General features: G+C 40.7%; 2 protein-coding genes across 2 annotated transcripts; one reads left to right on the top strand and one right to left on the bottom strand.

Annotated features, from left to right (window-relative positions):
• Window positions 1-1813: 1813 nt before the first annotated feature.
• psmd5 (proteasome 26S subunit, non-ATPase 5) lies at window positions 1814-9817 on the bottom strand. Its single transcript, XM_080476458.1, has 10 exons — window positions 9602-9817; window positions 8455-8599; window positions 7388-7501; window positions 7155-7283; window positions 6887-6996; window positions 6617-6759; window positions 6305-6496; window positions 5183-5292; window positions 4617-4757; window positions 1814-3040 (listed from the first exon to the last, which is right to left on the bottom strand). Exons 1-10 carry the CDS (start codon window positions 9772-9774, stop codon window positions 2783-2785), a joined length of 1515 nt encoding a protein of 504 aa, XP_080332584.1. The 5' UTR covers window positions 9775-9817; the 3' UTR covers window positions 1814-2782.
• A 1177-nt stretch (window positions 9818-10994) lies between these two features.
• On the top strand, window positions 10995-12128 carry b3galt9 (beta-1,3-galactosyltransferase 9; the record flags this gene model as incomplete). Its single annotated transcript, XM_080477646.1, has 1 exon — window positions 10995-12128. The coding sequence occupies one exon, from the start codon at window positions 10995-10997 to the stop codon at window positions 12126-12128; it is 1134 nt and encodes a 377-aa protein (XP_080333772.1).
• Window positions 12129-12937: the final 809 nt, after the last annotated feature.

Here is a 12937-nt window from a genome sequence, read left to right as displayed (position 1 = left end):
GACAGTGAAACAGAGTGAAACTAAAAAAAAAGAGAAGACACAAAATCTCTGTTACACAGATACAAAACTATGGTACGCAGGTAAACGTCACAATAATACACAAAGTGCCGTTAAGAACTTTCTGGATATGCAGATGACCATAGCTAAAGCTAGCACATAGCAACAGCTGTGGCGCTATGCCCGATGGCTGTGACCGTCTTCTGACCGTCTTCTGACTGTGATCAGACGTGGACTCTCACGCAACACGTGAAGTTTGAGCTAGATCAAAGCATGAACAAGCCCACTTCCTGTTTCCAGCAGGTGGCGCTATGGCTGATGGTCGTCATAGTGACGTAGCTGTGAAGAGGGCCGGTCTCTGATTCAAGGTGTGAACTTTGATGCAGATCAGACCATGTTCAGGCTAATGACATTGCACTTCCTGTTTCATGGCGTGATTGGCCATTGCCACGCCCCCAAATGGCATACGAGTAAAAGTAATCATATGGTTTCGATGAGGGATGGTCTCTGATGTCATTTGTCACGTTTGACGCCAATCAAGCGATGTTCAGGCCTTTAACATGTCACTTCCTGTTTTTTACACTCCACTCACTGTTTCGTGGCGAAACGTCCATGTTTGGCCACGCCCTCAAATATCATGGTGTCATTTTGACACGCTTTGCTCGCCAATCTCTCTTCTATCACCACCACAATTTTCAGGTTTTTTTGGAATCCACGTCCCCCTTCGGACTCGTTCTGTCTACAAAATTCAATTTGGTCCAAAATCTGCCAAAATCCAATATATATTTCAAAATAGTGGACTTCCTGTCGGGTTCTCAGTACGTGTGTAAGAGACTTTTTTGTGCGTCTTGGGGTGTCACATATGTGTGCCGACTTTCGTAGCTGTAGGCGAAACGGGATCCGGGGGCTGAATTTTTCAAATATTCCAGGTGGCGCCGTTGAGCCATTTTTCCAGTCACACGTGTGATTCCTCCAAATTATCACATTTTCCGCCGGGACTGACGACTGTGGAAAGTGTCACAAAAAGTTATGTATGTTTAGGCCTTCAAAAATGCGTTTTCCCATCATGAAAAAAGTATAAGAGTTCATCATAATAATCTTTACAATTTCGGCACTTTCAGTGCTCGGACCCTAATAATGGATATTTTCTGTCTGAAAAAGGAGTAGGGAGAAGTAACTTACTTATCCAGCCCTTCCCCTATTCTATTTTAATTATCTATCTTAATTAATGGAGCATTTCTTTATATTATCATACGTTTGACAGATTTTGATCTAATTTGGCAGAATAACAGAAGAGAAAATGCGATTTAATTTTCCGTATTCAGAAGAAAACTTTTAATATGATACAGAAATTGTTTGAAGGATCAATTTTTATTCTTAATCATTTGAAAAAGAATGTAAAACATCCTGTCACTACACTTTCTGAGATCTGGTCTTGTTTTTTATTTTGTTCTGTCATTTCTTTTTGTTTTAATACTTGGGTCTCAATCAGATTACATCAATCATTAAATGAATCATTAGGGAGGCTTGTCAAAGTATTTATGTAATTTTAAATCTGGTTTTCTTAATAAAAACTTTACATAAAAAAATAAAGATACAAAAAAATAAGTACAATTATTTTTTTTTAAATCATTTAGGATTTTTAATTATTGAGAAATCATGTTTGGATTATAACTCCGGTACAAATCTGAGACGTGTTATAAAATCAGGGATTGAGGTTCAAAATAAAAAAAAATCATGACAAATTTCTGGTTTCAAAAAGTTTATACATTTTCCTTTGTGCAAAATAGAAAGAAAGTAAACACACAAACAAATCAGCAGTGACAGAGTCATCATCTTTAATACAAAAACAAATAAAACAATCCTTCCATTTGGTAAACAAAATATTTTTGACGGAGTTTGTAGAGCAGGTTGATGGTGACGTGAGTTACACAGTTATGAAAGTTGTATCTAATTACTTAAGTACTTGGTAAATACAAATAAACTGAACACGTGGAGTCAGTACACACACGTTGAAGGTTAAACTTCCAGTATCTGTTGGGCTGGTATTTCTTCAGTTGCATAGATGTTATTTATTATTCCTATATGCATCTTGTTTCGGGTTGCCAGGTTTTATTTCTATTACATGAAAATAGCTTCTTGAAAACATTTTTAAGTGACTTTCGTGTTAAAGGACATTTTTTATCAAAGAGTTTCAACACATCTTTTGGGCTCAGATGTAAATATTCACAAAAACGCAGAATAAACGAGTCTCCGGAGGAACTTAATGTCTTCTGCTGATCAAACAATAAAATTCACTGGAACAAATCTGTGGATTTTATTCTGAATTTCAAAAGCTGAGGACAACTAGACGTTAAAGTCGTGCTCCTTTAAAGCAACTTAAGAGTTTTTCCTCCCTTTTGCACTAATTTAACTTGCAATGAACATAAATGTATTTTTTTTTTCACGTTGTCCAACTTAATGAAATGTTTTGAGAGCCTCAGTGATGCATGTATTTAAAGATTAAAACACATTAAGGCTCCTATTCTTTATCATTTACACAAGGCCAGTGGACATGATAGAAGAATTACTCGTTTATTTGTGTACCAATGTTTGGTCCTGTTGAGTTTTAGTGTCGAACATGTGTGATTTGTTTGTGTATTCCCGTTCTGAATTATCCATTAACCCACGTCAGATGACTTGAACTTTATCTGAGTCCCATGAGGAGACCTGGAGTCCCATGAGGAGACCTGAAGTCCCAGGAAGAGACCTGGAGTCCCAGGAGGAGACCTGGAGTCGATGTCAATCACTCTGCTCCCTCTGTCTCGACGGCGGCGACGGCCGAGACGTAGTACGGCCCCTCTCGGAGGTACGTCTTCAGCCGGATGAAGTGCTGGCTGCCCAGTATCCCCGCGGCCGTGGTCGAACACGCCAGCGCCCCCACCAGTTCGAACTTGGCGTCTTTGGCCTCCTTCGTTTGACCCGTGGAGCGATCCAGGATGAACTCCACGAACCCGGGCGTGCTGATCATCAACCTCTGACCCCAGGGCTGAGCGGCGACGGCCTGAAACACGCAGAGGTAGGAACTTTTACTGACCCCGTTTGAATTTATTCCTTTTGGTGACTCACATGGAATTATACAAAATGATCAGAAATAAACAGTTTTGAATGTATAAAAGCTCAGTGACACATGTACAGTGCGCCTCGAAAAATCCCCCAAATATTTGTTTTTATCAGTTATTTTTATATTTAGTCACATTTGCTTACTTTCTTGCAAAAACATTAAAGAAAATAAAATCGGATCATATTTTGAGGTTTCCATTATTTTATTTTTAGGACTTAAAAAGGCCCAAAATGAGGAGAGGGGAGGAGGAAGAGAAGAGAGGGTCTCTGTTTTGTTGATGTCGTTTTCTTTTTTGTTTTTATGTTCTTCTAAGCGGGTATTGAAAAAGTATGTATAAGAATACTGCATGTACCAAATATATATGCTTATTTGAAAGAAGAGAATAAAAAAAAAAATCAATAAATTATTGCCCCTCTAAAAAATAAATAAATATAAAACTAACTAAATAAATATAATAAACAACCTGTCATCTGTTCCAGCTCGGGCTGAAAGTCATTTGGGACGCATGGTGGAAAATACACTCACTCCTTTTCTTTTCATTTTTGACACTTTCTTTTATTTATTTACAATTTTAAAATTAATAAAATATTCATTGTATTTATTTATTTATCTTATTAATTTTTGAGTGATTTATGTATTTGTTTTTGACACACTCCTCTACTCTCTAGTCTTTTTCAGAGCAGCACGGAACATAGTTTCCAAAGTATTAATGAAAGTAGTGACGATGTACTGACAGCGTGTGTGTGTGTGTGTGTGTGTGTGTGTGTGTGTGTGTGTGTGCGTGCGTGCTCATGGATAATGTGTTATAATTCCACCATAATAAATCCAGACATATTTCATTATTAAAAAGAAAAGAAAAGGTCTATCTGTAATAAACCCGAAATAAAACATATATACGTTTGACCGTCTGAATTAGATGAAGAAAAAGTATATAAACTTTCAAAATGTCTTTACTGCGTTAACTGGTTGTAAAACACGATCTGACCGACATCCGAGCCGCATATACAAGGAAAATAGTTTCATACTTTACTGATCATTAAACCTTCGTCGTGAATCTCGTCTCTTTAAGCAGCAAAACAAACTTCGTTGTGTTTTTTCTAACCTTCTTTCATTAAAATCGGCAGGTTCGCTTACGATTGACTCCAATAAGCTTCTTTTAACATCATTACCCGGGGAGTTCACTTATTTCTTTTCTCTTGATATTTTAATGAACATGTTGAGATTAGTTGTTTTCTGAGTTGTTTTATCTGCGAGGCCTCATATTCAGGCTTCATTCCTGCAGTCGACTTTATAAAATTGTGGGTCTTGATTCTATACATTTGATTTTTACACATATATCATTAATACATGGTTTGATAAAGGATAGTCGTTATCCTTCGGATCATTAAATAACCTTATAATTTGTCTTGTGTGCACAATTTTCACACTGAAGTTATTCAATTAAATCAAAACTCTCTTTTTGACGCTTGTATTAAATTCCGCGGTCTCATTCTGCGTGGTTTGAATCCGTCCTTACGGTGAGTACACGTAGCGCGCCGCAGTGCAGCTCTGGGAACGGCTGCGTGCTGATGGTGCGGATCATGTCCATGGGCTGTTTGGACAAATGGAGAAACCAAGACTCCGTCAGGGCCAGGAGGTCTTCCGTCTGCTGCTCTGGCTGCAACAAAAACAAAGCAAACTTTAATAACCAGTCATTTATTTCACCGCTTCGACCTTTAAAATACTGTTTCGCTCGAAAGTAAAACTGATAAAAAAGAATCGTATTATTTGACTCTTGAATTAGAGATCTTTTCCTAAAATACTCTTTTTACACCTTTGCTCGGAGGCTTTGGACATTGACGTTGCTCCAGTTCAGACCGAATCTGTTGCGGTTAAAACAGTGTGATTTGTGTAGTAAAACCTACAGTACATACTCTCGCTGCTCTTCAGAATATTTATCAAGGATTATTCTTCCAGTTCTTAATGCTACAGGAGGGAATTCTACCCGGCAGGACCCGCACCGTCCTGTGACGGCACGGATTAGAAACAGAGTAGAAGAATTAAAGACACAGATTCTGAGCCGTTATCGCTGCACGTGAATACCTGGAGACTAAGAAGCTGCGATAAGGCGTCCAGGCTGCGCACCCTGAGCTCCGTCGCTCCAGAAGAGGACAGCTGGCTCATCCTCCTCAACACGGCCTTGAACTTTTCCCCTGAACACAGAAAGATAGAGGAAATGTGAGAAACGAGCTGCAAAAAGAGTGATGCTTCTACTGAACACTGGGGGGCGGTGTTGAGTCGACACTGAAGCCAAAAGCTTCAAGCTATTGTTTTAAAATGTACTCAATATTCCACCTTGTGGTACAAACTTGTATTGCAACACTAAACCAGTTTCATCTGGTGGAACGTTTGAGATTTTTTGTATTTACTGTACATCAAACTGAAAATATAACATACTGTACCTTTAAGAAGAAGATCAAGAGGCAAATTTTTAAAAAATTGTGATTCTGCATAATACTTGAATACATACGACATATACACGGCTTTGGATGTTTAGAGGGGGGGGTCTCCAACTGCTTCCAACTTTTCCTGACAATACATTCAGTTGAATCACATTTATAGGTTATTGTTAATGTTTTTTTAATTTAGTAAACCTTGGCATCATTAACATGGAAAAAAAAGTAAAGTGTCATAAATAAGAAAACATTGGAAATATTACATAAAATAATTTTTGACAAGTTTAATCTTCTTTGAAACTAAAAATGACTTAAAAACTATAAAGGTCCTGAACCGATATGATCTCTGTGCAGATTTCTAATGTCTAAGGTTGAAGGTTCCAAACCTACAAAAGAAATAAATCGGGCGAAACCCGATTGAGATTAAGATTAAGATTCCCAGAGACAAAGTTCTGCAAATGTTACACGTTCAACATCGAATCATTGAACATCCCTGAATCAAATAACTGGCACAGTGAAAATAGAACGAAATAAAATGAGCTGATGATGATTAAAAACACTGAATTGGTTTTTAAATCACACTTTAAAGAAATGTCTTGACTTCCTGCTGCACTTTAGTGGATGGAATGAGAAAGAGTTTTGCGTTTATTTCTATTTTAACCCCGAGTTCTTTCACATCAAGCAATCATCGATTAAAAACAAAGATTATATAAGTTCAAACAAGGTACATGTCAGGTTTCTTGTTAAACTCTAGTTATTACAAGCAGACCTGTTTTCTGGAGGACCTGCTTCCCCTCCACGGTCGCGCCCAGTAAGCCTAAAGTGTCCAGGGCCACCCCGGTCATGGCGGGGTCCGGGTCCAGGGCCATCTCAAACACCTTGTTCTGGAACGCTGGGTACGTCTCACACACCTGCTGCGGGCTGTCCATGATGGCCAAGTTCCCAAAGAACTTCACCAAACCTACAACAGTTATATATATATTTAAAAAAAAGACTGAATTATGACGAAGATCGAAAGTCGTTTGAAAACTATTTTCCGTTATGGTGCAGCAGTTTATCAAAAATACACTAATAACCAGACCTGGGAGGTAAAGGGAGGAGAACGGGTCGGTCTCTGCCCCTCTGATCATGTTGGAGATCTTATCCATGATACCCTGCTGGGACAAATACTGCCGACCGTGCTGACTGTGAGCAAGACTGGTCACCATCTCTATCGCAGTCGCTCTGGTGAGACATAAAAATGTGCAGATAAACTATTAGTTTGCAGTGTGATAGAGCAGCCAGAGTGAGGCAGTGAAAGCGACTGCAGTATAACTGAGGAGTAAATTTAACATGTGATCTGGGCAACAACCTGATCAATACATCCTCTCCAGTCAGCTCCCCCAGCAGCTGGGACACCAGGCCGCTGTTGGCGCAGTAGCCGAGGGAGATGGGAGAAACCGAAGCGATTTCCACAACCAGCTGCAAGGAGGAACAAAGAGAAGTCACATTCTGTTGAGACTATATATAAACCTGCAATTATTTTACCAAAATAAGAGTGTTTTTCTCAGGCACATCAGTGAAAAAGATGAATAATGACCCCCCCCCCCTAAAGCTAAATTAAGCACATTTGATGGTACCTCATATATTCTGTATCGGATGACGTCGCTCTTGTCCATCACATCCTTCATCACTTTCAGCAGGTCGGTCTGGAACAATTTGTCTAATCCAGGTTTGGAGTGACTCAGTTTTGACAGGGAGTGAATGGCCTGAATGAATCAAACATGGAATATGTAGTTAGATTTATTTAAAGAATACAAAACAAAAAAAAAACCTCGTCCTGATTGATGCTCCAGGACTTATGGTTCCTCACCTGTTTGGCCACGGCCATCTTCTCCTCGCCAATGCAGAGGATCACCGCTTGGAGGACGTCGTGATTGTTGACGATTTCGGCGAAAGCTTCCGGGTGCCCCACTATTCTGCTAATCTGCCAAACAAACAACGTGCACCGCGCACAAAAAGCTCAAACAGCAGATTTTTTTATAACAATAACTGTTGTTGTTTGTAAACCGACCAAGTAATCCCAGCATGTAAATGTCTTGTAATACCAAATTGCACCACAAGATGGTGTTGTGAGTTATTCTCATGTGGAGTACGCTCTCGGTTTAGCCGTTCAGCCGCAGCCCTGGAGCCACATGTGGCTCTTCAGCCCCTCTGTAGTGGTTCTCTGAAGCTTTCACTAACTTTTATATGGATAAACATTTTTAAATTAGATTTTTCTTTTAGTTACACACTGCACTCATTTTCAAAATGGATTTTATCTCTAAACACAGAGTGAGATAACAGAACGCCTAAACCGAGCTGAAATCCTCATCAAATATTTACAAAAAAACAAACAATTTTTTTTTTTTAAATAGCTAGAAATAGAAAAAAAACAACTAAATTTGACTAAAGTTGCAGAAAAATTGTGAAAAAAGTGAAACAACAAAAAATTCTAAAACACAAACCACTAAAAAAGGCTGAAAAGCTAAAAAGACAAACTAGTTTAAAACTGTTGAAAATCCTTACATGTGTTTTTTTTAAAGGGTTAAACTGTTAAACACATCCACACAAACTGTTTCCCATTCCTAAATGTACTGATAAAATGTCAGTTTTTGTAGTTTTCAACTTCATGAGCTGTGTTATTGTCATTTTAAAAGTTAAACACGTTTTGTGGCTCCAGAAGAATTTAACTTGACAGGAATTTATAAAAACGACTGTTTTGTTCACAGAGTTTGTCAACGTTGCCTCAGTGAGCAGAAAAACGAAGGCCAATGCGGGTCGACGGTGCAGTAAACACAGAAGCGATCAACAACCACTAACTAACAACCCACTGTGCCAGTTCAGATTGGAGACTGAAGAGAGACTGAACACTACAGGGAATTTACTTCATGCTCCAACCTGTGTCAAGGCCAGTATCTTCACAGTCTCATCGGGGTGGGATAAACCTCCCTGAAGCTCCGCTCTGTAGCTCTGGGCCACCTGCAAGGGGCTGAGGGCCATTAGGATGCGTTCAAGGATTTCCACACAGAGCTGCACCTGCTCCCTGTGAACAGAACTCAGGTTAGTACAAGTCCAACGGAAGAAAAGTCTATTTCACGGCTGCGGTCTCACATTTCCAATTACTTTTACCACCTGAACTTTGTGCTGATTGATTGAAAAGTAGAGACGTGTGACTGACTGGGTGGATAATGCTTTCAAAAGTTAAATGAACTAAATAATCATCTCCAAAGACTTTTAAACAGTTGTCACATTACAAACTTTCCTCCTATTGAAAACGACTACGATGACATTTGCACACATTTTTAATGAATGTCCGAAGCCATACAGCTGAATTAAAGCCGCTCTGCTGATCTGAAGTGAAACTGAATATGTTTTCCTCATAATAAGGTCAAATGTATTGCAGAACTATTTTGCTAGAATCACATTAAATTACTTGTGTATGACACACAAACTGTATATCCCCATTAGAAGTAGTCAGTATTAATAATGTTTGTGTAACTATACCATCTGAGCTCATTCAGTTTTATAACGTCAACAAATAATCCTAAAAAGCACAAAACATCACATTAAACGAACATTCACATTAAATGGAATTAGGATGAGAATATATAGATAGATAGATAATAATAGACCCATTTTATCTCTTAAAACAACTTTTACCAGGGTTCGTTTTCTGGTAACTCTTTGATAATAGTATGTAGTCATAATAACGTATATTACAATAACGTGGTCAAAATCTAGCCTAACCTGGCTTCACCGATCTCTTCTGCACCGCTGAAAAACAATACATATTGGGAAGTGGTGCAATAAAAACACTTTTTGCAGGAAACCATAAATGAAGCTGGATAATCCACAGACTGGCTTTAAACCCATTTCCATGCACACGCTTCACTACTTTCTGAGCAGCATTACAACCACACGTTTTCCCGGCACAGAGCTTCACACAAATGCAGAGTTTTAACCAGCCGACGCGTTAACCTCCTAGTAAAACACTGGACTGACTCAGCAGTCTGATGTAAACAAACCCTCACTGGATCGAACCCACCTTTCATTGGAGTTCAGCAGCGAGAAAATGACATGCAGCCGCTGGCCGCTCACCGAGTCCCTCAGCGAGCTGACAGGAATCGATAAAAGAGCCGTTTTCAGGCTCTGCAGCTCCTCTATCGGGTCTTGAACTCCGGAGATCTCCAGCAGTAAACTCTCGATGGAGGCCGCCATGACGGACAATGTTTGGGAAAGCTTCCGGCTCTTCTTCTTCTTCTCCTTCAAAGGGAAGGGCGCGTTGGCCCCACCTAGTGGACAGAGTGCGATTCTTCACCACAATTTAATAGGTTGAAACGTCATGATGGAAATGTCTCCTGCTGTCTTCGTTGAGAATATTTAATCCTGGGAGCTTGTAGTCTATTTATCCATGATAATGTCTTTAATTCCAATAAGGAAATTATATGTGAACTCGCTATTTTAAGTTTATCACTGTCAAAGTGAGCTTTGTCGTCAATTCTGTTGTATATAAGACACAAAGAATACAAATTTTGCCCTCCCTTGGTGTTGACATAGATCACCCGAAAACACATGGAGAATATATCCAAAATATAACACCCAATATAGAATAAAAATAAGAAAATAGAGAATATAGGCAAGAAAAAGAGTACAACATGATTTTTAATATAAGTTAAGTCCCTGAAATGTGCAATATTCAATGCAATATACCGTTTGAAACTCTTTGTAAAGTAGTGACTTAGAAGTGTGGTACTAGAGTATTGGAATGCCTTTTTTGTGTGTGTATGCGTTTTATAAATTAATGTATTTATAATTTATTGTTCCTTTCTATCTATCTATCTATCTATCTATCTATCTTCTATCTAAAAAAAAAAACCTTAACGCACTTCAGAAAAAGTCGAAAATCAAAGTCAAGATTTGTTTTTTTCACAGAGAAAAAAAAGATTTTTTACAAAGTCCGTCCATCCACATGGCAGCGTGTGTGACTGCTTCTACAAAATGCATCACAGCCGGTTTAATGAAGTGGTGAAAAGATGCTCCAGAACAGAATTCAGCTCATAAACATGGTGCAGTCGTCAGTATTAGGACGACAAGAGACAACAAATATCTCACGTGCAAACAATATCTGAACATAGAAACGTTTTGGTCGGCGTATAAAACAGAGGCGAGTCGGTTTGTCAACAAGCCATCATGAAAGTTGAATGAAGGATGCAGGGAAGCCAGGACTCGGGGTTGGGGTGCCGGGTTACAGGCCGCTCGAGTTTCATGTAAGAGGAAACCTTTCCGTCAGCCAGTGTTGTCGCAGCGCCGACCACAGCGGGAGGTCGTCTGGTCACCTGCTGCTCATAACCAGAGAAAACAACATGCAGGTAAAAGAAAGAGAGAAAGAAAACGAGTGGAGATTTGAATTTGTCCGTTGGTTTTGATTTGCTGGTTTCATGTTGAGTGCGTTTGCTTGTGCCCAGTGCTCGCCGTGCAGGCTCCGTACCCACCAGTGGTGTTTCCTCCTCTTCAACGTGGCGCTCTTCCACGCCCTGCTATTCGGGGCGGATTTCGTGGAGGAGTACCTCCTGCAGCCTACGCCCGGGGTCTACACCGACGCCACGGTGGTTGGCGTCAGAGAGAGAGCGAGGAAACTCGATCTGAGCGGCGTCAAGGAGAACGTGTCCCAGGCCTACCCTCTCACCAACCCCGACGCCTGCAGGAACTCTGACCTCTTCCTCCTCGTCCTGGTCTTCAGCTCGCCGGCGGACCGCGACCAGCGGGACACCGTCAGGAAGACCTGGGCCAACCAGACGCTCATCGGGGGCTTTCCGGCGCGAATCCTGTTCTTCCTGGGTTCAAGTCAGACCGCCGGTGCTCAGGAGCGCCTCACGGTGGAGGCTGCTGACTGCGGGGACGTAGTCCAGGGTCACGCCGCGGCCGACTCCTCGCTTCACGGTACAAAAGAGAGGACCGTCCTCGCTCTCCGATGGGTGATCACCTTCTGTCCTCTGGCACGATTTGTCCTGCTGACCGAGGACTCTGCGTTTGTCAACCTTCCCGCCATTGGGGGCTACCTGCTGGGGCTGCACAGGCACCCCGAAGACCTCTACCTGGGCCGGGTGATCCAGAGAGACTCCCCGGACCGGGACCCCAGCAGTCCTGGTTACCTGCCCCCGTCTCTTTACCCCGAGAGGCACCTGCCTGAATACTGCGACGGCACGGCCTACGTCCTGTCCCAGGACGTGGTCCGTAAGGTGTACGTCGCGGCGGCGGCGGTCCTCGCGCCCGTGCCGGCCGACGTCTTCGTGGGCTTTTGCGCCCGGCGGGCCGGCGTCGCACCGACGCACAGCGCCCGATTCTCCGGAGACAAACACGTGCGATACAACCCGTGCTGCTACCGCTACCTGTTCAGCTCGGCGGGGATGGGACGCGGCGAGATGGAGCGAGTGTGGCCGGACCTGGAGCGGAGGGGCGGGCGCTGCTCGCTGCTGCAGACCTACTACGGCCTGGTGACCTGCAAGGCCCTCACGTACCTGGACAAACTGTCCTTCCCAAACTTCAAGGGACAAACCGAACCCAACGGCTGAACGACGCGTTGCGACGTTAGAGTGAAAGAGCGACCACCTCAGTATCGACCGACCGAAATATCATACAGGGTAACAAAAACTGCTTCGTTCCTTCACTTAAGTAGAAAATTTACGTATCCGTACTTTAATTTGAATATACACTGGAAAAACAGCCCCTCTCAAAATGATAATTTAATTTAAAAAGAAACTTATTTCAAGGTACTTTGACCTTAAAATAAGTTTTAAAAAAATCTGCCAATAGAACAAGTGAAAATTGTCTTGGTGAGATTTCTTTAAATAAGACATAATACTTAGAATTTTGAGATCTTGAAAAAAAGCAGGAGAAACTTAATTTAAGCTATATTTTATTAGTATTTTCAAGCTTTCTGTCTTGTAATAATACAAAAATGCTAAAAAAAAAAAAAAGTATACTTTTTCAAAGAAGAATAGATTTTTGCTTTAATAATTTCAATCTCCTCGTCTCCATTTAAGATAAATTCAACTTATTTTGACTTGTTTTATAGTGACACTTCTCTAGATGTGCTTGAAATAAGATTACAAGGAACAAATTAAGCATTTTGAAGTATATCTTTTCACATTTAGCTGGAAATCCTTATATTTAGTCACAATATGAAAGCATTTAGAAGCGCCGTGTTTTAAGGTTTTTTAGGTGTTTTTACCTCAAAAGTATTTTTTTTTTTAACCTTTAATGTTAATTTTGAACTCATCCTTCAAAATAAACTTGTCTTCATTTGATCATTGTATGTGTTTTCTCATGAATTTGTGGTTTTCAAATAAAATGCATTCACCTGAATCAAGTCAAGTCTCTT

Source organism: Lipophrys pholis, assembly GCF_963383615.2.
Source record: "Lipophrys pholis genome assembly, chromosome: 12".
NCBI classification, from domain to species: Eukaryota; Metazoa; Chordata; class Actinopteri; order Blenniiformes; family Blenniidae; genus Lipophrys; species Lipophrys pholis.
This window is presented reverse-complemented; position numbering and strand designations above follow the sequence as displayed.

Excerpts from the sequence above, each read along its gene's own strand:
- psmd5 (XM_080476458.1), bottom strand. The coding sequence starts at position 9,774 with ATGGCGGCCTCCATCGAGAGTTTACTGCTGGAGATCTCCGGAGTTCAA. Across the intron at positions 7,284-7,387 it reads AGATGGCCGTGGCCAAACAG|GCCATTCACTCCCTGTCAAA; the intron begins GTGAGGAACCAT and ends TGATTCATTCAG. Across the intron at positions 6,760-6,886 it reads GGAGAGGATGTATTGATCAG|AGCGACTGCGATAGAGATGG; the intron begins GTTGTTGCCCAG and ends ATGTCTCACCAG.